This window comes from Ambystoma mexicanum, chromosome 5p, assembly GCF_040938575.1.
Source record: "Ambystoma mexicanum isolate Mex_15411 chromosome 5p, UKY_AmexF1_1, whole genome shotgun sequence".
NCBI lineage: Eukaryota > Metazoa > Chordata > Amphibia > Caudata > Ambystomatidae > Ambystoma > Ambystoma mexicanum.
This window is the reverse complement of record NC_090930.1, coordinates 687883063-687910257: the sequence shown is the minus strand read 5'-3', so window position 1 is coordinate 687910257 and position 27195 is coordinate 687883063. Positions and strand designations below refer to the sequence as shown.

Below are 27195 nucleotides of genomic sequence, written 5' to 3'. Positions count from 1 at the left end.
TACTATTACACCACCCTTTATACCAAGAGCCAGCCAGGGGACTTTGTCACAGTTCCACCATCCAAGCTGCTAGCAAACATAACCAGTGGCAAGAGTCACACCAGGCACAAAGGCCACAGTTGGAGAGGCATCCAAAACAGAGCAGAGATCCTGTGCTACAAAAGGGCAGCTTTCAAGAGAGGTAAGCTTTGAAGCCCCGTTTACAGGCCATGAGAGGGTGATGAAAAAACAAAAAATTGAGGTCAAGCAAGGCATTGTGTGCTCGACTGAATAGCTCTTCTCTCTTCAATTCAGAGATCAGGCGGACGGTTGGAGCTGGGGGTAGATGGGGTACGTGGGTGGAATGAAGCATGTCGGTGTGGCCAGGTAAGAGCTCCTGATGCTATGCTATTCTTTGAGAGTCTTCTTCAGTCAGAGTCCTGCTTCCTTTCCAGGAAAGATAACAGCAATACAGGGGAAGGGAACAAGACAAAGACAACTGTCAATGCGCTCATGCAGGATACAAATCACAAAGTGATACAGAATCAACAATGCAAAAAAAAGAAAAAAAAAAACTTTATTATTACAAAAGAAATGGGACTTCATCAAAGGTTTGATTTGGACATTTTCCAGGGTGTAAAAAATGTTCTCCCATGAACAGCTACTACACACAATTTCAAAAGAATAACTAATCAAAGGCAATTCGAAAGCTGCGCTCCTGGTCTTTGCGCCTGCTATCACATACTTTTGTAACCTCCTCCACTTTTCTCTGCAACAGTGCTGTAGGATGGAAAGAGAACATATCAATGTATGCGAGACAAACATGAAATAAAGTGCAAGAAAATGTGTTGTAGCCTGCTTCACTCAAAATTACTATTTAAAAAGCCTTTCATTTACAACCCAAACCCAGTAGTTCAGGATGTTTGTACATATGTATATCAAAAGCGAACATTACAATGAGAGAAACCAGATTATTATGTTAATTTTCAGCATTAGATACAGTTTTGAATGGCATCTGGGGACTGATGTCTCCTGCAGCTGTGGTGTGAAAGAAGTAAACACTTGTAATTCTAAAAAAAAATACGTATGGAACACGAAGTCACTTCAGCAATGTGTGTTCTGCTTTAAGGCTCGGTGAACCTCTGGGACAGACACCTGGGTCCCCTGTCCTCCTGATCACCCACCCAGGCAAGCAGAACCACTTCTACTGCTTCCTTCTCAGCAGTGCAAGTGGTTCATCAGACGATAGTATGCAAGGCCAAAAGACATTGGGGATAGATAGAAACATGAAATAGTTGTTGCATTAGCTGAGCTCCGGTGCAAAAGAGGAGCACCTGCATATATTGCTAGCCAGCACCCATTGCCCACAAACCACATCATCAATCCTTTTGGGAATTGGGGACTAATTCAATTTCTCAATTTAATAGCAGTGAGTGCAGAGACCAACATGCTACTAATATGGAACATCAGTTTTCAAGAAGCAGACCCATCAGACTTGTAAAGCACACAGGAGGACTAATGTACGGGAGGCTGTCCATGAAGTCCAATCTTGGCAGGCACTCTGCAGAACATTAATTCTATGTAAAAAGCCTAGAAGATATGATCTTCTAAATCAGGCTCTAGGCAAACGGAGCTCATTGATTTATTATTTAAGATGGGGGTGCCAGGAGGTTAATTGCCAACTATCCAGAGGTGGTGAACAGAGAACAAGACCATTTGTTCAATGGGACATTGTACCAACATAATTGCAGTTCTGGAAAGATTAATTTTCAATTTATTTTGGTCTACTAATTCAACGAGGGACATTTTAAATTACATATTTTATGTAAGCATGTTTGAATGCCTTACAAATTAAAGCAAGCTATTAGCCTGAATGTATGTAATGCCACTATTTGAAAAGCTTCATTTAGACTTCTCCTTGGACCTTTGCCCAATTTCACTTTGGTTTGTGCATGAACTTTTTACATCCCGACTTCCCTTTCTTTACATCTACTGCCAGTATCTCTTTCTTTAGCTTGTGGTCTCTTATAACATTTAGTCAGACATGGTGGGCTCTATCCCAATGTAACGTTCATCATTCTCCCCAGTGCACTCCATGGTCATGGGATATTTCTAATGTCTCCCAAGAAAAAAGATACCTACCTGTAACTCCTGTTCTTCAGCATTGGATCTTTCATAGATTCACATGCTGTATGAATATGTTCATTGAGTTTATATAGCGCTTTAAGCCAAAGTGCTTTACAGTATAACAACAATGTACAATAAAGAAAGAAGCATATTTAGAAACATAGAATAGATCACAAAGCGGTAGCCATGCAAGTATAGAATATAAAATGGGAGGCGGATAAGGCTCACCTTCAGAAAAGCTCATTTCCCAAGTGACTAGATAAACTACCTGCCCCTGGGCTCCTCCATGGAGTCGGTCGATGCAGTACAAATGTGTGTGCCAATCACAACATTGCTGCTTTGCAGATGTCCGACATGGGTGCCCCGGGGAGGAAGGATGTGTTGTAAGAGTCAGCCCTGGTGAAGAGTGCCTTCAGTCTACCCAGAAATGGCCTGTTGGAGATACGATGGCAGTATGAAATCAAAGCAGACAATCATCTGTAAATGGAGGCTTTAGAAAGTCCTTTGCCCATAGCAGTTGGACCAAAAGTGACGAACAGCTGGGATGACTTGCGAACATTATTTGGTACGGTCAATATAATATTTTAAAGGTTTCACATCCAAAGAATGCAAAGAACGCTGCACCAGAGTACACAGTCAAAGAAACATGCAAGATGAATGTCTCATTAAGAAAAAACGACAAAGGAACCTTTGGCATTAAGGTCGGATAAGTATGCATCTGTAACTCGTGTTTGTGGAAGACTAAGTAGGACAGAGCTTGGATCTCCCCCACTCTTCAGGCAGAGGGTAAGGCAACCAGGAATGCAGTTTTTTGGGACAGGAATGCGATATCCGCCTTGTGCAAGGGCTCAAAAGGTGTCTTGTGAGTTTAGAAAACAACCTCATTGAGTTCCCAGGCAGTGGAGGGCGATTGCACTAGTGGAATGCATGCCCTCTAAGGTTTTCAGTGAGCGCTGTACCACAGCGAGGGTGTACCCAAGGCGCAGGTGAAAAATGATATAGTGGCCACGTGGACTTTGATTGACGAATGTGCCAGGCCACTGCATGCCAGTGATGATGGGTACAGCAGCACTTCTTGTGGATGGAAGCGCAGAGGATGAATATTGTTCACCAGGTTGTAAACCATTTCCACTTAATATAGCATGAAACTGTAGATGGTTCACACGCTCCGTCACCATCAGTCTGCACCTACTTTGAGCGAAGGAGTGGACGACCTCTGGAATTAGTGAACATGCATAAAAGGAGTGTGTCCAGACATAGAAATGAGAAAGCATCTCCAGGGTTTACATGTTGCAGGAATATGCTGGCCAATACCTTGCACTTCGCATTCTCCACGGTGGCGAAAAGTCCGATATCTGGGAAAACCCATGTTTTGAAGATGCCGAGTATCTTGTCATGGTGGAGTTCCCACTCATGGCAAAATCGTAGTTCCCTGCTGAGGGAATCGGCTATCGGGATGTGAATGCCTGACAGATGGAATGGCAACAGGAACATCCCGTGAGCTACAGTCCACAGCCATAGTGTTTGAGATTCCGTGGAGAGCTAGGTGTTGGAAAGGGGTACCCAGAGTGAGATTGGGGGGTATTGACCACCATGAAAAAGTCTTGTGAAAGCCGCGAGAGGGACACCTTGTCGTCCCAGGATCCGGAGACTAGATTCCAGCAGATATTCTTGAACGGGCCTCCTGTGCAGCCCAGCAGTCTCGAGGTAGAGGAATACAGGAAGACCTCAACCCCAAGAGGGATTTCAGGATGCAGACTGGTGTTACTTGTTTCCTGGAGAGCAGGCGGGTCTTCGTCAGAATGACCATCACTGTGTCCAACAACTGGGTAGCGCTGCAAGATTTGTTCAGCTCGACTCCCAGAAACAGCATCTGCTGGGAAGGAAGCAGGATTTCTTGCAATTCATGGAGAATCCCAGCGCGTATAAGCAGCTTATCATGGTCCTGGTACGCTGTTGGGCTTGAGGAAGCCAGCCATTCATTGAGAGAGGGTTAAACGTGTGCCTAAAAACAATGCAAGCGTTCCGCAGCCAGAGCCAGACATTTTCTGAAGACTCAGGTGCTGACTTGAGGATGAATGGCAGTGCCTTGAACTGTTAGCGGAGGCTGGCTAACTTGAAACGCAAGAATGTCCTGTGGCGACAATGACTGGGTACGTGGAAGTAAGCATTTTGCAGATCCAGGGAGGAAATAAAAATCGCCCTGTTGCAACTGGCTCAGTACATGTTGCAGAGTAACCATACAGAAGGTTTGGGACCAAATTAATTTTTATGAGGCAGACGTCCGGAATGGGGTGCCAACCAACCACCTTTATCTTCACCAGGAAGTATCTGGAGTACATTTGTTGACCCTGTTGTGAACGAGGAATGATTTCTATTGCACCCTTGGCGAGTGGGGTGCGTACTTCGCATTGTAGCACTGGGAGATGCCTTTGTTCCTTTGGAGTGGGAGGTATCCAGGGTGGTTGTTAAAGAAATTCTAGGGTGTCACCATATGAAAGCAAGGACAGTACCCACTTGTCCGTGGAGATATTTTCCCCAGTTTTGATTGAAGTGGGAAAGGCGCCAGCCCACCAGGGTGTGGAAGTGGAGGGGCAGTTCTGCAGCCTGGTCACACCAGTTTACTCAAGTGTCCTTTTGGTTGGGAGGACCACCGTAGGAATGTATCTTTCCTCTGTAGTGGTCTCCAGAGGCGTAGGTGGTGGAGCGATAGGAATGTCAGTGATAGGTAGTTTGAAAGTCCTGTGACGTCCTGGAGAAAAAAAGATTTTAGAGACCGAAAGGACTGACAGCATTGTTGCAGGGTACCCAAAGGCCGTGCACTGTCAGTCTTAATAGCTTTTAAGGCGTCATCTATTTTAAACCAAAGAGATCCTCTCCTTGGCTTCAACATCTGAGCTGAAGTTTGATGCCTTCAACCAACTTTGCCGGTGCAGGACTACACAGTTTCTCTTCTGCCAAAATCCAGCGTCATCAATGTCCACTGCTACAGAGATGGCATAGTATGAAGCGGCCTCCCCTTCATGCATACATTTGAAGGTCTCATCCTTATCTGAAAAGAAATTCAAAACTGGTCCCATCTTGTACCATAATTCCCTGTCTTAACTGGGCAGGATAGCCAAAGAGTTGGCTGCTTTAATTGTAGTAGCAGCTGTAGACGCAATCAATTTACCAAATGCTTCCAGCGGTCGTGCTTCCTTATCCGGTGGAACCGCACACAGAGAAGAGGGGTTGGCTGAGTGCTGGCTAACCGCTGCCAGCACACGGCAGTCTGGGCCAGGAGACATTTGGGGGCATTGTCCCGCACACTGTCATTTTTGAGTCTGTCCTTTTTGGGAGGAGCTGTGATGAGATTCTTCATGTCACAAGGGTGTGGGAGCCCCTCTCCCGAGAATGTACATGTGTCAAATACTATGGGATGTCTCTGACTCTGGAGGGCCTACAACCACGTTTAGCTCACTGCACCCTTCACAAAGGAGAAATATCCATTTGCATATCAGTCTGGCCCCACCCACCTAAATGTCATCCAAGACTGGAATAGATTTGAAAGTCTCTCAATTGTTACCTCCGCTGGTATAGGAAACCTTTTCTTTGCTCCATGGGGAGCAAATCGAATATCCTTTAGATGTTATGGAAAGTGTAGATTTTGTCCGGGGGGGGGGGGGGGGGGGGGAGTGTGAAGAGGGCAGAGGGGAAAATCACTGACTGAACGATAGTCGTGCTCAACTTACGCGCCAAGATGAGGTCATCAATCTATCCAAGTAGGCAGGGAGGCAACCCCTGACAAGGTGTTATCACCTAATTCAGTGTCCTGAACATCTAGAAGAGGGCAATGGACCGGTAGTTACAGGCAAATGCAGAGCAGAGTCCTATGGTGCCTCAACAGGTGGTACTAGAGGTACCCTGGATTGCAGTTTAGACACCAAGGTTTGTAAGGTTGACAATATTTCCATCAAGAGATTAGATGAAGCGGGAACAGACGCAGGTGGAACATGGACCAACACACAAGGCGTGTGAGATGGCTGAATAACCAAGTTGTAAGGAGTCATCTTCCTCATTTTGCGTGGAACAAACCGTTTCCAGGCTCTCAAAATCCATGTAGAGGACATGCTCTGGAATTTCTCCAGGAGGTACTTGCAACGGACCTGGAATAGCTGGTGGGACAGATGTAGCCAGAGTAAACCAGGACTACTTGCGTCAGCCAGAAGATGTGGATGCCGTGGAAGGTGGTGTAATTGCAGCTTTTGTCATGGTAGGATCTGTAATTGCCATAACAGTAAATGGTCATTGATTGAGCTATTGCCTACTATACTGTACACTAGGTTGCAGTTGAAGAGATTGTCGTTGTCAATGGCGAGGTGGACCGTGCCTTGGGTCTATGGGTCGACAAAGATGGCGTCTACGGTATCACCGCTGGAGATTTTGTTGACAAATGCTTTGTGGGCGCTGACAGTGTGATCGATGTCGCTGTATTTTGATTGCAAAACTCCAATCACTTTAGTGTTCTCTGAGTCGTTTTGAGTCTTCTTGCCTTGCAGCCAATGTGCAGCATCTACCTCTGCTCCTCCCCAAAAGGCACATATGGCACCATCTGTAGTGAACAGCACAGTAATACCTGGATGTTTGGGTGAAAACAAAACAAATACACTACTAGGCACACAGAAAATAACCTGTCTCTTTAAGGAGAGACGTGCATTTAACTGAGTCGAGTAGACTGGAGAAGAGGAGAGAGGATCATAAGCAGGAGAAGCACCCTGGCATAATTGCACCTTGGAGAGGACGAGCGAAAGGAGAGCCCCGGAGCCAGCGACTTTCCGAGAAGTCCTGAACGCCAGAGGAAAGCTGTGGAAGACTGGCATTTACAAGGATGGAGGTACAGCAGACAAGGGAATCATAATCCAGGAGGTGGCATGACCACGATGACTTTGTGGTGGGGTGTGCGCCTGTCGAACTACGTGGAAACCAACCAAGTGGGGAGTGGACGAGACTCCCTGGTGCCGCAACCCTTACCAGTCGCACGGAGAGAGAGGGCAGGACACCGGCAATAGAGAAGCACGAGATCCAGAGCGAAAAAAGAGAACAGAAGCGATCGCAGAGCCCAGCGGCTTTCCCCTGCAGACACGGCAGTAACAGGGAGAACGGGAGGCTGCCAGGGCATCATTATGAAGCGGGAAAAACTTGGTCCACTGAAATTGACGAGATACAGAAAATAAAACAATTTAAGTGGAATTGCGATAGAGAATAACAAATAAGCATGAAAATGGAGCCATTAGGGATTGGGCAACAATGCCATGGGAAGAGGGGAAGTACACCGTCGTTTAAGAAGTGAAATCAAGTAATCCAGATAAGAGGAGAGAATCAAAGAGAGAAGCCTCAGGAGAGGGGAGAACATCAAATTACAACAAAGTACACTCAAACTAAGAAAGTCTGGAATGAAAATGTCAGAAAGGCACACGTCTGAAACAGACTATAAGAAAGGCGTCAAGGAGGACTGTCGAAAGTCAGCCCTAAAAAGGGAGATAAAACCTAAGTGTATGGTGAAAGTGTTGCAAGAGACTTTCTAAAGATATCATACGAAAGAGAACTTTTGAGTAAAGAAGAGACCTTTCAATAAAACGATCATGATAATGGAGTCATTCTTCTGATCTACTAAGTTACTTAAAATAGTGGTAGGGCAGTTAAAACTAGTTTGGATCATGGACATATTAATTTGTGTTAATGACTCCAATCAAGCATTCCCACTAAGTCAGTGCCTTGTCTGGGATTGCTCAAGGGAAGCCCTTATTTATATATTTTTATGACAAGTTATAATCTGGATGATGAACCCTTGTATCACGCCCTCTCTGAGAATCCCCCTGACCCCACTGAGCCAAGAAGTAGGTTTGTTTTACAAATTGAAAAGGTTTTTTTGAAAAATTGAATAGATATACATCACACTTTTATAATAAATGAATATTTGATATCACACTTAGACATACGACAGTGATCAACAATGGAGGATGTTATACTAGCACACTAGTTTAATTACTTAGGAGTAGTATAGAGGATAAGGTAGCTGAGAATGCTTTATATGGTACAAGGAAATGCAAGGTGGAAAAGAAGCAACACAGGGATAAACTTGATATGATTTCAGCAAAAGATAATAGAATCACTTTTTCTCTGACAATTCACTCCCCCCCTATGCAATGTAAGGAGATGGAAGTAACACACACAGTCTTCAGGAATACAATCATAGTACAATACGAATTCAGTTCCCCCCTAGCAAGCTTAGAGAAACCGGGATGATTTTAAACACAGGCAAAGTACTTTAAAGGTGGTATGCAGAGAAGGGAAAAATATGCTAGAAATGATTTTAATTCCCTATAAGAGATTCAGGGTGGACGATAGCTACTTTAAATTAGTTCAGGATCACTTTAGCAATGCTCTATGAATGATTGTCAGGTTGCAAACGAATTTCAGCAAAGGAAAGCAAGAAGCTGTTATTTTGACACGTGAAGAAATTTGAGCCAAATCGCAAATCGCTGCACCTTTTCTGAGTGCGTTGAGCGCGATTGCGGAAAAAGTATAATGAATAGAAAGTCGGTTCTGGGTTAGTTGGAAAGCCCAGAATCATAGCAAATCTCGCTTCTAGCACAAACGGTTCAAGAGATACGGACGATTTTGTGTAGGTAGATTCTCAAAATAAAAGTAAAGCTCAGAATGACAGATGACAGTTTTGCAGCTTTGAATCAACAGGAGGGACACAATTTCTATGATGCAGTTCTCAATAGGTTAAAATAGTTTGAATTCGATTATTTTAAACTAAGAGATTGGTTTTGCACAGTTCTGGCTGAGTACTCTCACTATATTTTGGACAGGAATGCGACTGTCACGGATCTGGTCAACAGGTTGGACTGGACTTCTGGGTGGTTTCTGGTACTGGTTCCGGATCTCTGGTTCTGGTCTGGTCGGGATCTCTGGTTCTGCTCACAGTGATCTGGTCTGGGTCCGGTCTGCGGTTCTGGAGACAACTCTGCTTTCTGGGTGTTTCTGGCACAGGGTTCTAGCAAAGGTTCTTGGCAAAGAATTCAAACAGCTTGCCTGGCTGTTGAATAGTTTGCAAATGATTTTGAGGCCTGCTGAGAATACATTTGCCTGCAGTAGGCCTACTTGGTTCAAAGTTCTGTAGTCTCTGGAGATTGATGAATTTGAAGTCTGGAGTCTCCCGGCAAAGCGTCGCGCAAGAAAGTGGAAAGTGAATCTCCCTGCCTGGGTTCCAGTGGCTCTTTTTATGTCTTTTGAAAATGGGTGTGGATGTTAACTTTCTTTGCCCAACCCACTCAATATTTGATAGGTAAAGGATTTCTCTTTGACTTGATTTGAGAAGGGAACAGTGAGTCAGAGTGAGTCCTCATTATGGCATACAGAAAGAACACTCCCCTTTGCTTTTACCTTAGAAAATAATTTTCCTAACTAAACACATTTCCCAGATACACAAGTGGTTGACATTACATATACACATCATATATCACATAAGGTAGTTTCTGTTCCAACTCTGTTTCTAAGAGCTTGGATTAAGAAATGACAACATTTTGCGCTTTTTGGTTGGTGTTCCAACAATGATGTTTCCAAGAGCTTGGATTAAGAAATGATAACATTTTGCGCTTTTTGGTTGGTTTACCAATATTGGATTTTTACCCAAATTTACACAGAGGTACCCTGTCTCTCTACACATATTCCAGTAAATGTCCATGTCTCTAAGTTTAAACCCAGTGTCTGCAACATGAATAAATTGTGGGGTTCGGTCCCAGAACATCGTACGGAATTGAGTTTAGACTCAAATTGTAGGTACATGATCCATTTTAAGGATCTCCAAATTGTACATTCCTGTCATCTGGTTACAATTAGTTATCAGTGTTTTTATAAAACATATATTTGCCTTCAATTCAATTCACAAAAAGTGTCTGACCCACCCCTAGGGACTGGGCGAGTCAGGGATCACATGTCTCTTCTTCCAGGCAGAGCTCTGTTTACAGTCCACAGCCAAATCAGCATACTCCATTCAATTTAAAGAGTCTATTGTGTTCACTGAGGTCAGCAGACCAGGGGGCCACTCTGCATTTGGTTAGCATGACCATGTGATCTCCTGGGCTGTTGCTGGTAAGGGCTGGTGTGAATGCTTCCCATGGGCAGAGGCCCTTTGAACTGTTTTAATTGAATCAGACTGCCTCCTGGGAACAAACCTTTGAAGTCCCAGCTAGCTCAGGATGCTGTTTAGCTTCTGCAACACAGGTCCCCAGTCAGAGTTTACACCGCTAGGGCCGGCTTGTGTCCAATGCCAGTACTGCACCTATTTTTGGGATCTGTCTTGAATTAATACATGTCCAAAAGAAAGGATTTTACTTGATAGTATATGATCCTTGCTTGACATGGCCTTGATGTGGATCTGTAGTGGAGTAAAGTAAAAGACTCAACCATAGTTGGATTTTTGTTCGGTGGTTCCGGGCCCATGATCTTAGCAATTTTTGACATTAATAAAAACGGGTTTTGAACAGAACCATCTTTCTTTGCACTGGTGGGTGGCAGGTCAGGGGACCATTTTGATATGCACAAAACTGCACTGTTCTCCAGGATTCTGGCGCAAATGTGGGCTTTTCCGCCCTCTTGGATTTCCTAAGCCCACAGCACCAAATGTTGCAGCATAATAGTCCAAAAGTGGGTCAGGACACCCAACATTTGGGACTTCCCGACGATTGACAAGCACCTTTATTCTATTTAGATGGGCATGGATACTCTTCTAGCAACAGGGAAAGATGGGTCTTAGCCACATTATTTTAATAACCATCAGTAGAAATGTCCCTCGGGTGTCTGACTCCTAACCTGCAACAAGTACTATTGTGTTTCTTGGAATGGTCATCTTTCTCCAATCTTTCATCTCCAGTACAGGGTCCCTCAATGCTCAGTCCTTGGTACTCTTCTTTTATTTGCCTATATACTATTCCTAAATATGCTATAATTTCTTCCTTCAATTTTTATCACTTCCAAAATGAGGACCCAAATATTAATTTTCCTAATCATCTTCCACTCTTCATTCTCATATTTCTGCTGGACTCTTGGACATTCAGTCTTGGATGACTGCTCACTTTCTTCCCCTGAATCCTTCATAAGAGGTCCCATTGTTCACTGCTTCTTCTGTCTTTCCATCTATTCGGCCTCCATTTGTTTCATTCTCCCCTTTCCAACTTCTTTTTTCCATCTCTGCATGTAATCTTGGTGTCATCATGGACTCTTTCTTCTCATATTTCTAGTATTGCTATGTCTTGTTTTCATTTCTACAATGTTCATATAGCCCTCCCCTTTTTTTTATTCTACCAAGCTGGTTTCCTCACCATTTTCTTAATCTTATTTACTGTTCTTCACATTAAAAAAAAAAGAAATTAAACTCTATTTCTTATTTTCAACAAGGAATAACAAATACAACAGTATCTACATCTTAGGTCCTTGAGTTACAAACTATACAATAGTTTAACCTCTTTAGTGCCAAGGACGAGCTATCTCGTCCTTGGGATTACCTCCCTGTTGCCAAGGACGAGACAGCTCGTCCTTTCAGGCACTCTGTTTTGTGCGACACAGCAGCAGCCATTTCGGGCTGCTCCGGTGAAAACAGAAGGTGAATTTTCACCTTTCTCCGCCTCGATCTCCGGCTGTATTTCAAGCCAGAGATCGAGGCGGGTATCGTTGGAAAAGGGAGATTCTCCCCTTTCCAAGGAAACCCTGTGTGACAGCATTGCTGCCCGCGGATCGGGCGCAGGGCGCTCAATGCGCGGGCAGCAATGCACACTAGACACAGGGATGTCTTTGAATGGGGGGAAGGTGGGGGCTGCTTACAGTAAGCAGCCCTTGCCCCCCCTGGCCTCCAAAGCATGGGGGCACATATGTGTACAACCCTGGGGGCAGATGGCTGATCATCTACCCCCAGGGAAGGGGGCAAAATAAAAAACGAAAAGCACAAAAACAAAAAAGGGAATTTTGGGTGGGAATGGGGGGGCACTAGCCACCAGGGATATATTTTATAGAAAAGGGGAAATGGGGGCACCCCTTGTAGCCCTCCCTGGGGGCAGATATCTGACCCTTTGGAGTGCCCCACAGCCCCCCTTAAAAAGCATTCCATCATTTTCACTTTTTTCCTTTGGTAACCCAACTCCCCTTGGCGCAGAGGGGCACATTGGTGTGCCAATCTGGCGCTGGGGTGCCCAAACCTTACTGCCCCACCCACTGGGGGGCCTGTCCCACCATTTTTGGGGGCCCTCTCCCTCCCACCCCAAATGGAGGTGCGGTGTACCTCGTGTTGCGGTGTACCTCACGCAGCCGTTTGTAGGAGGCCCAGGGAGGCCTGCATGATGTGCCCCCGGCCACCCATTTGGTTTTCTAATGTAATGGGGGGTGCCTCTACCCCCCACACCAAATGCAGGGGAGGGCATCTCATTCAGCCCTCCCTGTGGGCAGATAAGAGGGAGGAATCTCATGCAGCCCCCCCTAGGGTCAGATGCCCCTTCCTAAAACCAGATATATGCCCCCAGGGAGGGCTACAAGGGGTGCCCCCATTTCCCCTTGGGGTGCGGGGAGAGGCCCACCCCCCTTTTCTTTAAAATAAATGCCTGGTGGCTAGTGGCCCCCCACTCCCACCCAAAAGTCCCTTATTTTATTTTTGCCCCCTTCCCTGCGGGCAGATGATCAGCCAACTGCCCCCAGGGTTTATTAGATATGTGCCCCCATGCTTTGGTGACCGGGGTGGGGGGAGCCCCTCACATCACAAACATATCCCTGGTGGTCCAGTGGCCATTGCTGGTCACGGATCGAGCACTCAGCACCGATCCGTGACCAGCAATGCGTCGAAAATGGTGTCTTTGGAAAGGGGAGAATCTCCCCTTTCCAAAGACACAATTTTTTCAAAAATCCGTCGTGGTCTAGTGGGCCCCAGGGCCCTAAACCCCCTCCCACCTCCCTACAAATTTTTTTTCCCCCTTCCCTGGGCAGATGATCAGCCATCTGCCCCCAGGGTTTATTAGATATGTGCCCCCATGCTCTGGGGGCCAGGGGGAGAGGGATGCTTACTGTAAGCAGCCCCTTCCCACGTCACAAATTAATCCCTGGTGTCTAGTGGCCATTGCTGGTCACGGATCGAGCGTTCTGCGCCAATCCGTGACCAGCAATGCTTCTAAAATGGCATCTTTGGCAAGGGGAGAATCACCCCTTTCCAAGGACACCACTTTTTCTAAAATCCATGGTGGTCTAGTGGGCCCCAGGGCCCCAAACCCCTCCCACCTCCCTTCGAAATCTTTTTTTTATTTTCACCCCTGGGGGCAGATGATTTCTGCCCCCAGGGGTCTCCACAGCCGTGGCTCCATGCTTTGGGGGCTTGGGGGGGAGGGGGCTGCTTACCTAGTAAGCAGCCCTCCTCCCCCCGCTCCCAAAACAGATCCCTGGTGGTCTAGTGCGCATTGCTGCCAGCGGATCGAGCTCTGCGCCAGATCCGCGGACAGCAATGCTGTCACACAAGGTATCGTTGGAAAGGGGAGGATCTACCCTTTCCAACGATACCTGCCTCGATCTCCGGCTTGAAATACAGCCGGAGATCGAGGCAGAGTAATTCACTGCGGCAGCCGAAAATGGCTCGCCGACGTGAAATTGAAGGAAATCCAACCCCCGGGCCATGAAGAGGAACCTCCCCCTCATATAGCCCGGGGGTTGGATTACAGTTTTGTGCGATCCCTGCTTGCAAGGATCGCACAAAACAGAGTGCCTGAAAGGACGAGCTATCTCGTCCTTGGCAACAGGGAGGTAATCCCAAAGACGAGATAGCTCGTCCTTGGCACTTTTTCACTTAATTTTGACAGCAGCTACCCTTCTATCACCCTCATAGTAGCTTCGGGGTAAGCCCCTGGCGGCTTCTGTGCATGGATTCTCAGCGATGCACAGCATGTGCAAGGGCACATTTTTGCCAATTTTAAAACCCTAAAATTTCAGAATGATGCTTATTAAAATTCTATGCCGGCATCAGCTCTCCAACGCTGCCTCATGTGCCGCTTTGCTTTGTGATCACACAGTTTCCTGATGACGGACACTCATGCCATCATGGCCACCACCATTCTGTAGGCCCAGGAGGGCTTGCCTTTGTTCTTTGGCATCACGCTGGAATTGGGCCCCCTTGTGCCTTCTAAAGCCCAATCAGGTGAGCTGACTGGCGAAGCTGGCCTGCCTCCTATGGCCTGACCCTAAGGCTCCTGTCTGTGCCTGTCAGGGCCTGGCTGGGCATGCGGGCCCTCCATTTTCACTGCTGGCAAAGAGTTGTTACATTCCTGGTACTTTTCCTGTTGCCCCTGGACTGTGGCATCCTTCCCGCCATCACGTGAGTGCTGAATGTTACCCTCTTGCCTGCCTCATCTCTCCGCGACTCTACCTCTGCCTCCTTCGCATTCACAGTGCCCCATCTGTGCTACCATATGTCCCCTTATACTGCATGACTTATACCCTCCCTAGATTGACTTCATTTTCTGACCCCTCTCCATACTGCCATCAGTACTGTACTGCTTTGGTAGAATACATGTGCCCCAACACTTGGTCTCAGGTGTGTTTTAATCCTGCATTGCTTTGTCTGTTATTTTAAAAATCAAATTAAGTTGTGCTTTTCATCCTGCATGCTTGTGTCTGTTGTCTAAAAATCGAATCTTGCTGTGGTCACATCCTGCTTGGTTTATTTTCCTATCTACTTCATTGCTCTTATTGTCTCCGCTCTTGCTCCCTTGTACCCCGTTTCCCCCTCTTGTAGCTCCCACTGCTTTTTTACCGCTCCAACGGCGCTCCTTATGAGCCTGCACCCTCCTGTCAACTCCATCCCACGTGCCCCAATTGCGCAGCCTGGTTAAGTGACCACTCCTTGTCTGCACTACGGCGCTCTCCATCTCTCCTATTTTATCTAACTGCTTCTCTATCTCCTATCCCTCACTGCTAAGTCTGGCAGGAAAAACTCAAGGACACACTTTGCTCCAACCCAGGCTTTCCCATCGCTGACCCCTACATCAGTGCATCTACCAGAGAGACTCTCAAACACATCCTCTTTGTCGTTCCCTCTGGTGGCCTTTGGACTCTGCATATGGTCGCTCTACTCTTCCTCACACATCAATGGTGGCACCCGTTGGGAGGTCCTTCTTGCTTTCTCGTCGACTTCCAGGGTCATAAATGATTGTTAATAATTAGTGGCAATTGAAATAGAATTTTTATTGCTACATTTGCGTAGCAATTTACATCAGTTACATTTGAAAATTTGAATGGACCAGATAGTTCTGTGTGCAAGTCATTTCTTCAGAGTGTGTGTTGCTTCTTTGAAGAAGTACCTGAGTTACTTTGAGTAGTACATTCTTCTTTGGTTGCAGCAATTGATGAAGTATTAGCTTCTTTTATTCTTTTTGGAGGATTTGCAGTTAGATTATGTTGCATTACTGTTTAAAGTAGTTTTATTTTACAACGTTTTGCTTTTTGTGCAAAAGGATAGGTTTTTTGATGGGGTGTACAGAGAACATAGTCTATTGTATTCTAAAATGCAAGGAATATCAGTGTTTACTTTACTTGCATCAAAGTTGATTAGAAATAGACCGTCAAGTGTACATAAGCGTAATAGTGCTACGTAGCTCATGCCTTCTTTAAAGACTGTTTCCAATATCTATCAATGCTTTATCTAGGGTGAGACCTTGTGATTTGTGAATGGTGACTGCTTATGCTAGATTTAGAGAAAATTGCTCTCTGCGTACATACATGTCTTTGAAAAGAAGGAATCGAGCTGTTGAGCGTCCTATTCTTTTTACTTCTGATAGTTTGTCAGAGAATATTAAAAAACTGAATGTTGTTGTCACGTGGGTATGTTTGAAAGCCAACAACTGTACCAAAAGTGCTCCATTAACTTGTCCTTGCTCCACGTCAAGGTTACGTTTAAGCATTACTCTACAGTTTAACCTTTTAACTGCCGTGGGTCTCCCCCCTCCCCCCAGTGCCAAGGCCTTTTTTTTGGTAATTTCAGTATTTCGCCATTCAATGCCTTCTAACGGTTTCGCCTTCATTAACCCTTTAAGTGCCAAGGACGAGATCTAACTCGTCCTTGGCAACAGGGAGGTATTCTCAAGGACAAGATACCTCGTCCTTGGCACTTAAGGGGTTAAAGATAATTTTAATATTTTCTCCAAACCAGCTGAGTTGGAGATAGAGTTTTCTAAGGTATTTAGTCTTGTTGTGGCTTGTTGACACATGGAAAGTGTCATATCATGTACGTCTAGTTTGTCTGTGGAGCAAATTTCAATCATTGGTTGCATTTCTTTTTTCAACATGGTTTCATTGAACTTGGAACAGCTTGCAAGAGTTGGCATCAACGACATACAAGTGACATTTTTATGTGCTAATTGTTCCATGACATCAGTAGCACATGAGTGATGGGTATAAAGTGCATGGATGTGCCGGGTTTTTAATATTGCTTGTGCTTCTTGAGATAGTACACCAACTCTAATACTTTTTACAATGTTGGCATAGGTGAGGTCTGCAGACTGGCGCATGTTTTCTGTTAATTCTCTGTATTGGAAATGTTGCCAAACGTTAACATTTACTATGCTGCCAACAGTTTTACGGCAGAGTTTGTGTCCTAAGGTTTTAGAAATAGGCTCACCTTTCACTTGTGTCAATTGAAGAAGATCTACGAAGACAATGTGTTTTCCTCCAAAGAGCTCTTCGTAGTTCGTTTTGAGTACTTCTTGTAACCTGAGGTGAATCAAAGCCAACATTAGATTGGAGACCATGCTCACCTCATCTATTAGCAGCATTTTCATTTGTTTTAACACTCTGCGTAATTCCATTGCAGCTTCTGTAGAAAGTTTGTAATATTCTAATTTGTTTTGGTGTTCTACTGGAAGGAGTAGTAATCGGTGTAAAGTGACACCGCCTATGTTGTAGGCAGCTAAACATGTGGGGGCAGTTACAACAGCTGACAGTTTGTTGTTTGTCAATTGTTGAAGGAACTTGCTGATTTCGATTAAGAATGTTTTGCCTGAACCAGCTTCACCACTGACATATAGTAGTATAGGTTTGTAATTTTGGCAGGTACATTCTTTATTTTCATGTTGCACACCATGTGCAATTTCTTTTGTTACTTCCTGAAAAATGGTATGCTGCTCTTTGTTTAGTTTTGATTGCAGTACAGTTAAGTCTTCTGTATCTTCTTCATAGCGACACATGGTGTTTTCTACTTCTGTCATAGCTAATTCTGCCTCATTTGCTATTAGTGGCTGCCCCAGTGGTTCTTGGCTTCCTGTTACAGAAGGTTGACTACTGTTGGTAGTGTCCTTATCTAGTTGGGCCTGGAGTTCTTCTTCGTGTTGCTGTTCTGTTCATTGTGCAAAATTGTTTTGTACTGCGTAAAGTTTACATCGGTTATAGTGCTTTCATTTGCTTTGAAAGCGTCTTTTCTCCATGGTTTAAAAAGTTGTAGCAGGGACATGTAATATAGTTCTTTATGTTGAGGAATTTTTAATGAAAATTTCATATGATTAATTAAGCTTCTTTTAGTAAGTTTCACTAAGCTGCCTTCACAATTTGTCACTCTGTATCTACCCTTATTTTCATCGGGTTTTATATAATTTTTGTATGTGAAGTTTTGGGCTATGTGATATAGACCCATGGTTTCCAAAGTGGTACTTCTGTTTGGGTAGTATGTGTCTAGTAAATTGTTTTTCAAAATGTCTTGGCTGTTGGGATCATTTTTGGCTATTGTTTCTATGTCGTCGTATGATTTGAGAACTTTTTCTAGATTTACCAGGACCAAGATTTAGCCATACTATATTTTCAGATTTTCCATATAAAGCAGTACCGGTTAAACGATCTGCAGCTTCATTGCAGCCACATTCTCTATGGGAGAACATTTTTACGCCTAAACTGTACAATTTCTGAGACAGTGTTTTGTCGATGATAGGTCATTCCCGAGGTCTTGCAGGTCTGTTTTTTCTGCTTTGGTTAAGTAGGCTGTAACATACTGTACAACTGCAGTGGAATTGTCTGCAATGTACTGTACATCTATGTTTGCATTCCATAAGAGGGCAATAATTGCATTGTAATCATGGATATATTTTGCTTCTACTATTCTTTTTATGTAATATGTGTTTTTAGGTGATTTACCTTTAACACTATGTCTAACTGAAGACAAAGTTGTTCACTTCACCTTTTTCTGTAAATGGTCTAGGGAAACCAAAGCGGCATTTGGTGCAGTATTCCCCTGTTTTTGTATTTGCGACAACAATATTTCCCACATTTGTGTCTTTGAAATTGTGCAATTTGTGCATGAAGATCACTATTTGTTGCTTCTGATGGAATTTCACAAGTGACATTTTTCGATAAAATGTAAAACAGTGGAATCACTGTCTTGACCAAATTTAGGAGCATCTTTAATCCATAAAAGAATGTCGATATGTGGTGCTCCTCTGCCTTGGTATTCTTTTCTCCAAAAGAAATTGCACTTCTCTGAGGGGAGGAACATTTTTATTACAAATAAAGTGTAGCATAGCAATGAAGCGATGATGGAAATATCTTCAAACATTAACAGGATCTAGAGAGCAAAGTTCTCCAGGTGGTAGTATATCTACGTTTGTTTTGTTTTTGTTTGCTAGGCATAGGAAATCATGTAAATCTTCCCATGCATATTCTGCACAACTTAATGCAACAAACCAAGTGGGCGGGCCAAGGTTTCTTATCATACAACGTACATCTCTGTGACGTCTGAACCAGTACTCTTTAGTACCATACATGTTTGCTAACAGATTTGCAATGCTTGATTGTAGAACCTCATCTTTTTCTTTCACTTTTTGTAGTAATTGCATAGCTGACATATTTTGAAATTGGGTACCTGATTTCAATGTGTGCGCAACTCTGTAGCATGGAGTTGCTAGTTCACTTTCAAAGAGTATATTGAATATGTATTCCACATTTTGTCTAAATCTGGGATCTTCAGAATACATTTGTAACGAGCGGTATTCTGATGCTGTTATCGGAATGTGTCTATCATCGTACCTTCCTCATTTTCCAGTAGGAAAGAGTAGAGGAAAAGCACGTGCTTCTATCCTTTTTTCCCATATGCTGATTGGTGATCCTTTGGTTTGTCGCATTGGTACGTTTCTAGTGCATCATCTATGGTGTCATTAGAGTGTAATTGAAGAATTGTATAATGGTCTAAAATATTGGATAGTGCAGCAGGATCTAGAAGTTCAAATTGACCAGTTTCTGGTGACTCTTGAATTATTTTAGTGGTTTCCTTCAAGTTTTCTTCAATATTCATTTCTTTGTAGTATTCATTATTGTCTTTTAGATATTGCAAGGCTTGTCTAACTTTATGTAAGTCTACGAGTTGTTGCCAATTTTTTTTGTCTTTTGTAGGTACACCATTTACTAAGACAATTAAAGATTGCTCTATTGGACGTTGCACTCCCAGAGTGTTCACATTTTCTTTCAGATCTAATGGTAAATAAACTACTTTGCCACAAATGCCTTTCACTAATTCAGAGGGAGGTAATTTTGATGTTTTTGTTGAACACGTATTATTGCTTGAAATGGGTGCACTGTTTGAATTATGTTGCTCTCATATAAATTTAGTTGTTGCAGGGGTTTTGGTAGTGGGAAAAATTCGAAGTTATTTGTGATAGCACGTGAAGGAGTTTGGTTGTTGTCAAGTTTTGTAGTGCAGTAAGTGGAAAGTATTAAGGGATCCGTTATTTCATATTGGTTTTCTGCTAGAAGGTACAGAGCTAATTCAAACCATTTGGAATCTTAATTTTCTTCTATTTTTATGTTACGTCTACAGTTTTTGTGTTACTTTTATAAAAAGTTCTGCGGCAACACACACACACACGGTTTGGTACTTCAGCGGATGTACTTTTACATTTTAGTATTTCTTTTTTGTATGTGTGTAGTAGAAGGTTGCCATCTGTACAATTGTTGCTAGTCTGTTGTAAAGGTATTGCATTTTCTAAGTGGCTTTCACTTCCAAAATATTTTCTCTGGATATGCTCTATTTCTTCAAGTAGGCCTCTGGCTGTACCATGTAGAAGATTGTTATTTAAATTGGCTAGTGCTAAAGCAGGACTTTTAGCATAGTACAGTTTATAGACTAGATTTCTTATAGTTGAATAATGTGTTGATATAATTTTGATATGATGGAAGGTGCTTTTGCAAATAGGTCCTGAAATGCAGGCTAATGAATGTCGTAGTCATGTGTGTTTGCGCACTGGACAGGTATCCATATTTTGTAGTAGTTTCATTTATAGTTTGTCTTTGCCTTTCACATACTGATTGAGGAATTGGCATAAAGATTTGAAAGATTTGTTGGCAATGTTACACATTGACGTGCACGGCCATTTGTATACTGGACGTTCTGGTTCAGTTGAATGGAGAGGTGATACTGAATTTTCTGGGGAAATTTTGTAAGCAGCATTTATTCTTCCATAATGGTATTAAGTTTCTCATAGCCTCTTCCACTGCTATGTATGGCAATTATGTTTGCTTTTGTTTGTATGCTTCTTCATTGAAATATGGTTCTGTGCTTGTGGTGTGACTCCATTCACCTCCACAGATATTTAGGAAGTTATTTTTGTTGATATTCTGTTTATTGAGAAGATTTTTTGTAATTTAGTAGTTAGTTTTGTTAGTGGTTTCATTCTGTTTAACACTAAAATAAATAACTTCCTTTTGAGAAGGATTGCACTGTCTATCAAAGCTTCTAAAATTAATACTCTACAGTAGGTTTTAAGGGTTGCGCACGATTTCTCTCCTGTTTTTGTAAGATTTTGAAGGACTCTGTGGCGGAACATTTTTTCTAAAATACTTGTTTTGGTATGGTTACTTGCCACTACATCAAGATTTATAGGAGCAGTGTAGTGGTAGCTGAATTGTTAATCACTTTCTGTTTCGTTTTACATTTTGAAAGAGGAGGGAAAGTGTTTGTACTAGAAGCTTGTTTTGTTTTGCTTAATGACTTAGATCTTTTGTTTGAAATTTTTGTACAAATTCTGCTAGAGATGGATGCTTATTTTGGACACTTATTTTCATTTGCTCTACTTCTGCGTTGCTTTCTATGGACTTGGTTCTTGGTAGGCATTCTTTGGGGTCTGTTGAAAAAAAAAGAAGGTATGGGTTGGGCTGTTCTGCAATGTATGTGTGCATGAGTGTCTGAGTATGATGGTAAGGATGTATGTGGTGGTGTGTGATTGTGCATTGGGAGCTACAAATAGTAGGGAAGGCTATTCTTGTATTTGTGTGTTACTATACTTGGGTTCAGATGACAGTACAAAGTAAGCTAGTGGTGAGGAGTACTAGTACTAAATCTAATGGTATATACTTAAAACAGCTTTGTTCTGTAATACTAACATTCTAGGGGCTGAGTTATGTCATTTGTGTGTCGAGAAACAGGGATTTGTGTGCCATTCTGCCTGTTAATCCCTGTTTAACAAATGGGGATTTGTGGGCAGAATGGCGCATAAATCTCTGTTTTTCGGTGCACAAATTCCATGAATCAACTGCACAGTGAGTTTGGGTAACAGTAAGAATATTATGGTAGTATTGTACTTACTTTTTTTGTTTGGGATGAGCAGGTTTCTTCAGAGTTGTTGTTTGTACTTCAGATGCTGCTGATTTCCAGGAGAGCGGTATTCGATGCAATTGTAAAAGAAAGAAGTTAGTAATTTTGTGTGTTTATAGCACTGATGTTAATTTAGACGTTAATTTTTATGTTTTTGTAGTAGTATTCTTGTTTGATAAGTGAACATAGGGTGTAAATGTAGTTTCCTTTGACTATGTGCAGGCTTTATATTTTACTTACAATATGTTAGTTCAACATGCTTTGCAAATGAGTAGAATACTAGGTGTATGAAACTCAGCTGGTTTCTTAAGGCTGTGTTATTGAATGTTAGGAGATAGAAGAAACAATGATATACTTATTTTGCAATTTGTGTAAGGTAAATGGCAGCAACTGTATAGAAAAGCATGGAATGTATGCATTTGTGAAGGTATGGGTAATAAAGCAGAAGAATGTGATGTATAGGCAGTGGTGTTATTTCAGCTGGGAGCATTTCAATGATACTGTCTATCTGTGTGAGTTTATGAAGATGCATCATTTTATCCGGACTCTGTGTAATTTTATAATACACTACTAAGTGTTTTTCTACAATTATACTGTTATTTCTCCCATATTTTAATATTATAATTTTTTAGATAGCTGTGTGTGTGTAAAACAAAATTACATAGACAGGTTTGGAAGTGACAGAAGATTATAGCAGATGGGAAAAATGACAAGTTCTTTTTATAGGTTATACAGGTTAAGTGGCAGTTACTCTGTTTATATGCATTCATAAGAGTTGTTCATGTACTGTGCAGAAAATATGCATACCTGTAGTTTGTATTCTTGCATTTGGATATGCATGTTGCTGCAAGTAGAAATCTTGGAGACTTGAACAGTAGTTTTTGTAGTAGGTGCTTTCCAATGATATGAGACTTGTACTCAGAGTGATCAACAGTACTTTTGAAGTGCTGAACTCTGATGATGGAGTTAGATGTAGAGGTCTTGGATGTTATTGGTGGATGGTTGTGTTACTGCTTAGCTGCATCCAATGAGGGAATGGCAGAGAGTGAAGTGGAAAGGGTAGAAGGGCTGTCCAAGAGATACGCTCTCCGCGGACACCACGGCTGTCCGCGGACACGACGTGCCACATCTGGGATTTCCTGCAAATCCATCATGGAAAGGGGACTGTAGGGATCAGCCAATCAGATGTTGAGGTTGTGGATTTGTGTTGAAAGAGTGTAGTGAAGATGGCAGAGGGGGAGAAAGTCAGGGTGTTGGTGCTTGGAGATATGTTTGTGCATTGTTTACAGCAGTATGCTCCATGCAGGCCTGTGGCAAACAATGTTGATGTTAAAGGAGTGGAGGTGTTGTGGAGCACTGTGCCTGATTGCAATGTACAGGGAATTGTACAAGTTTGTGGTAGTATTGCACTATGGTGCTTTCCATTTGGGCTATGTCAGTGCCCCTACTATGTTGGCAGATTTGGAACACTTGTTTCAAGCAGTAATGAACATCCTTCCAAATGCCAAAGTATTTTTTTCTGGATTAGTACCTAGGGCATTATGGGACAATAGTTCTGTTTTTTGTCCTCAGCAAAACATTGCAAGGTGTGCAATCAACTGAGGCATGTGTGCTTTCATGCTTAGAGCTGGTATGTTCTTCTGTAATAATGAGAATATTGATTCCAGAAATGCTGTTTATTTTAAAGATGATGGCATTTACTTATCTTTTATGGGAAATGTCATGCTGTTCTGGAATGTAAGGGTTGTTTTGGAGAAGGTTATATGAAGATTTTAGGAGTAAACTAAGAATAAAAAAAATACAAAAACAGGTGTCTGTCAAGCATCTGCAAAAAAAAAGGCTCTTTTCAGAGCCAACTTCAAAGGGGAAATGGGGCACACTATTTAAATTTACATTCAGCATGCTCAGAGTTTCGATATGTCTGCGGACATCGCATATTACATACAGGGATTTTGGGGTGGAGAGGCATGAGAATGAGTAAAGCAAGGGATTGGTCAGTAAAGTTTAGTGGGTGTGTTGTGTAAGGAGAGAGTTTGTCAGAAAGTCATTTTCCTGAGAGAAGAACAGATAGCTATGGCTGTGTGTTTCAGAAAACAGATTATCTGGATTTCGGGAGACTCATGGATACATTGGTTGGAGGTGCATGCAGAACGCTGCAGAGTATCTGCAGATTTTGGATTCCCTCATGTGGCAGTGCACTGGCATGGAGTGCGTGGAATGAAGTGGCTGGACTTGGTACCTCTCTGTGCTAGTTTGGAGACAGAGCATCATCCAGACATAATTATAATTCATTGTGGAGGGAACAGTTTAGGACATGTGTCTGGAATTTCATGTGAAAGAAGGATTTGGGAAGGTTATGGATATGTTTCCAAATTCCCAAGTAATTTTTTCTCGTATTGCGCAGAGACAAATGTGGCTGCGTTCGTTCTTCTTCATTTGGTCCACAATTGGAGAAAACGAGGCGCAATGTCAATAAGGCAGTTTATGCCTTTCTAAGAGATGTTGGCATGTCCACTTTCCACAATGAAAATATTATGTTTCGTAGAACATACATTTTTCGCAGAGATGGAGTCCATCTTACTTATGCTGGCTATCAGATTTTTCTGAGAAATGTACAAAAATGCATTGCGACCTTTTTTGGAATTACAGCCATCCATTTTGCAGTATGTGTTGACCATTTCAAGTTTTTCAAACACAAAAAAACCAACCAAAGAACAAGTTACTTCTTACCTTGTAACGTTCTTTCGACGGGATGTTCCTCCGACGTATTCCTTATCTTAGATATCTCCTTCCAGCTCTGCTGGCCTCGGAAAATTTTTCTCTAGACGGCGCTGCACGTCGACGTCCCTCGACAGCCGCCGTATCGACTTCGACGTCATCCTGCCCATAAAGGCCACGCGCAGCGTCCGTTGCTCAGTTCCGTTTTGTAGCCCACAGTATTTCTGTCTGGACTAGACTAATCACCCTGAAGGAGCGTAAGCTGTAACAACAAGGGAAGTAGAACTGCGGGGATGGATGGGAGGGTCGATAAGGAATACGTCGGAGGAACATCCCGTCGAAAGAACGTTACAAGGTAAGAAGTAACTTGTTCTTCGAAGGGATTGTGTCCTCCGACGTATTCCTTATCTTAGGTAGGCTCCCAATGCAGTATTCTATTATTGGAGGAGGGAGTACTGACTTCACGCTGTCTTCTATTGATGAATAGAGTGCAGTACAGCCCTTCCAAACCTAGTCTCTTGACTGGAGGAGGAATCCAAGTTGTAAAATCGTGTAAAGGTATGGATAGACGACCATGTAGCGGCCGCACAGATGTCTTTAACCGGCACACCTCTTTTGATGAAGCTGCAATACCTCTGGTCGAATGAGCCCTAAGGTTTTGAGGGGGCTCTTTCCCTGCCAGTTTATAACATTCCAGAATGGCTAGAATGATCCATCTGGAAATGGTCTGCTTAGTTATTGGTAACCCCAGCTTGTGACCTGTGTAACCTACAAACAGCTGGTCTGCCTGTCTTATCCTGGCTAGTCTACTGATGTAAAAACTTAAAGCCCTTCTAGGGTCTAGCCTGTGTAACCTCTCTTACTCTTTCCCCGGATGAGGAGGAGGATAGAAAGATGGTAGGGTAATCTTCTGAGTGATATGGAATTCAGAAACCACCTTTGGGAGGAAATTAGGCTTCACTTGCAGGACAACTTTGTCTTTGTGAAAGATTGTATGAGGGGGTTTACAAGAAAGAGCTTGTAATTCGCTCACCCTTCTAGCAGATGTAAGTGCTATTAATAAAACAGTTTTAAGGGTAAGGAATCTTAACGAACAAGAATGGAGTGGTTCGAAAGGTGTGCCCATCAGGAAAGTTAGGACTAAGTTTAAATCCCATAGGGGAACTTGGAATGGTCTTGGGGGATAAACATTGGTTAACCCCTTTAGAAACTGTATTACCAAGGGTAACTTGAAATAGGATGGTTCTTCCGCAGTGCGCTTAAAGATGGATAGCGCTGCGAGATAGCCCTTAATGGTGCCAACTTGAAGGCCTGAATTCCCCAAATATAGTAGGAAGGACAAAACCATTGGTATACCACATGAAAAGGGGTCGATATTCTGTTCTCTACACCAGCTGCAAAATCGGTTCCAACGGCAGCGGTATAAAGACTTTGTTGCTGGCCTCCTTGCCGAAAGCAACACCTCCATAACATCATCAGGGAGGTCCCAATCCTTGTACCTCAGCCTTTCAGAAGCCAAGCGTGAAGGTTGAGGGTTTTGATGTCTGGATGGAGAACCTGACCTCCCTTCTGTGAGAGTAGGTTCTCTCTGAGTGGAAGTCGAATTGGAGGGCAGATGGACAAGTCTAGAAGGTCCGGGTACCACGTTCTCCTGGCCCAATCCGGGGCAATTAGGATCATGGTTCTCCGGAATCTTCTCAACCTCCTGATCATTTGAGGAATGACAGGGACCGGTGGGAACGCGTACAGAAGCGGAAACCCCCAATCCACTATGAATGCGTTTCCCAGAGCTCCTCTCGAGGGAAAATTCCCTTGAGCAGAACAGATCGCATTTCCTGTTGAGGCTGGTGGCGAACAGATCCACCCGAGGGGTTCCCCAAAGGGCGAAGATCTCTTGAAGGACTTCCTGAGCTAGCTCCCACTCGTGGGAGACTGTGCTCTGCCTGCTCAGAGCGTCCGCTGTCAAGTACTTCTCTCCGGCTAGGTGAACTGCCGATAGAGAGACTCCTTCTTGGATTGCCCAAAACCAGAGCTGCATCGCCTCTCTGCACAGGGGTAGTGATCCTACGCCTCCTCTTTTGTTGAGGTAATGCATGGCCACCGTGTTGTCCGTCATTATCAGGACATTTTTCCCTTGTACAGCTGGCAGGAACGCCTTCAGCGCAAGTCTGATGGCTCTCAGCTCTAACAGGTTGATATGTAGTCTGGACTCCGATGGAGACCAACGACCGCTGATGGTCAAGTCGTTGGCGTGGGCTCCCCACCCCGTGAGTGGGGCATCCGTGACTACTGTTATCTCCGGCCAGGGTTGCCAAAATTGTTCTCCTTTCAGAATGTTCTCCTGACAGGCCCACCACTGAAGGTCTCGAGCCACCCTGTCGGGAACCTGAAGAAAATCTGTCATTCTCCCTGAGAATTGTGACCACTGAGTCCTCAGTGTCCACTGGAGGGCTCTCATTCTCAGGCGAGCCTCTGGCACTAGGAAAATGCAGGATGCCATGAGGCCTAGCAACCTCAAAAAGTCGAAGGCTGGGAGACGTTGGGCATCTTGGAACTTGGTAACCATCTGTAGAATATCTTGAGCCCTCAACTCTGGTGGCGAGGCTTTTCCCAGGGAAGTGTCCAGGATCGCTCCTATGAACTGGAGTCTCTGCGATGGTATCATTTGTGACTTCTTTAAATTGAGGGAGAAGCCCAGTTTGTGAAGGGAGTGGCACACGTGATTTAGCTGG

The 27195-nt window shown here is 43.5% G+C and overlaps 1 protein-coding gene across 2 annotated transcripts in view; it reads right to left on the bottom strand.

Annotated features, from left to right (window-relative positions):
* Positions 1-526: 526 nt before the first annotated feature.
* Positions 527-27195, bottom strand: part of NUP62CL (nucleoporin 62 C-terminal like) — a 724508-nt gene continuing 697839 nt past the window's right edge. For both annotated transcript variants that reach the window (XM_069613059.1, XM_069613058.1), the window contains exon 13: positions 527-759. In XM_069613059.1, the coding sequence (XP_069469160.1) occupies positions 668-759 (92 nt within the window). In that variant the 3' untranslated portion in view covers positions 527-667. The remainder of the gene's footprint in view (positions 760-27195) is intronic.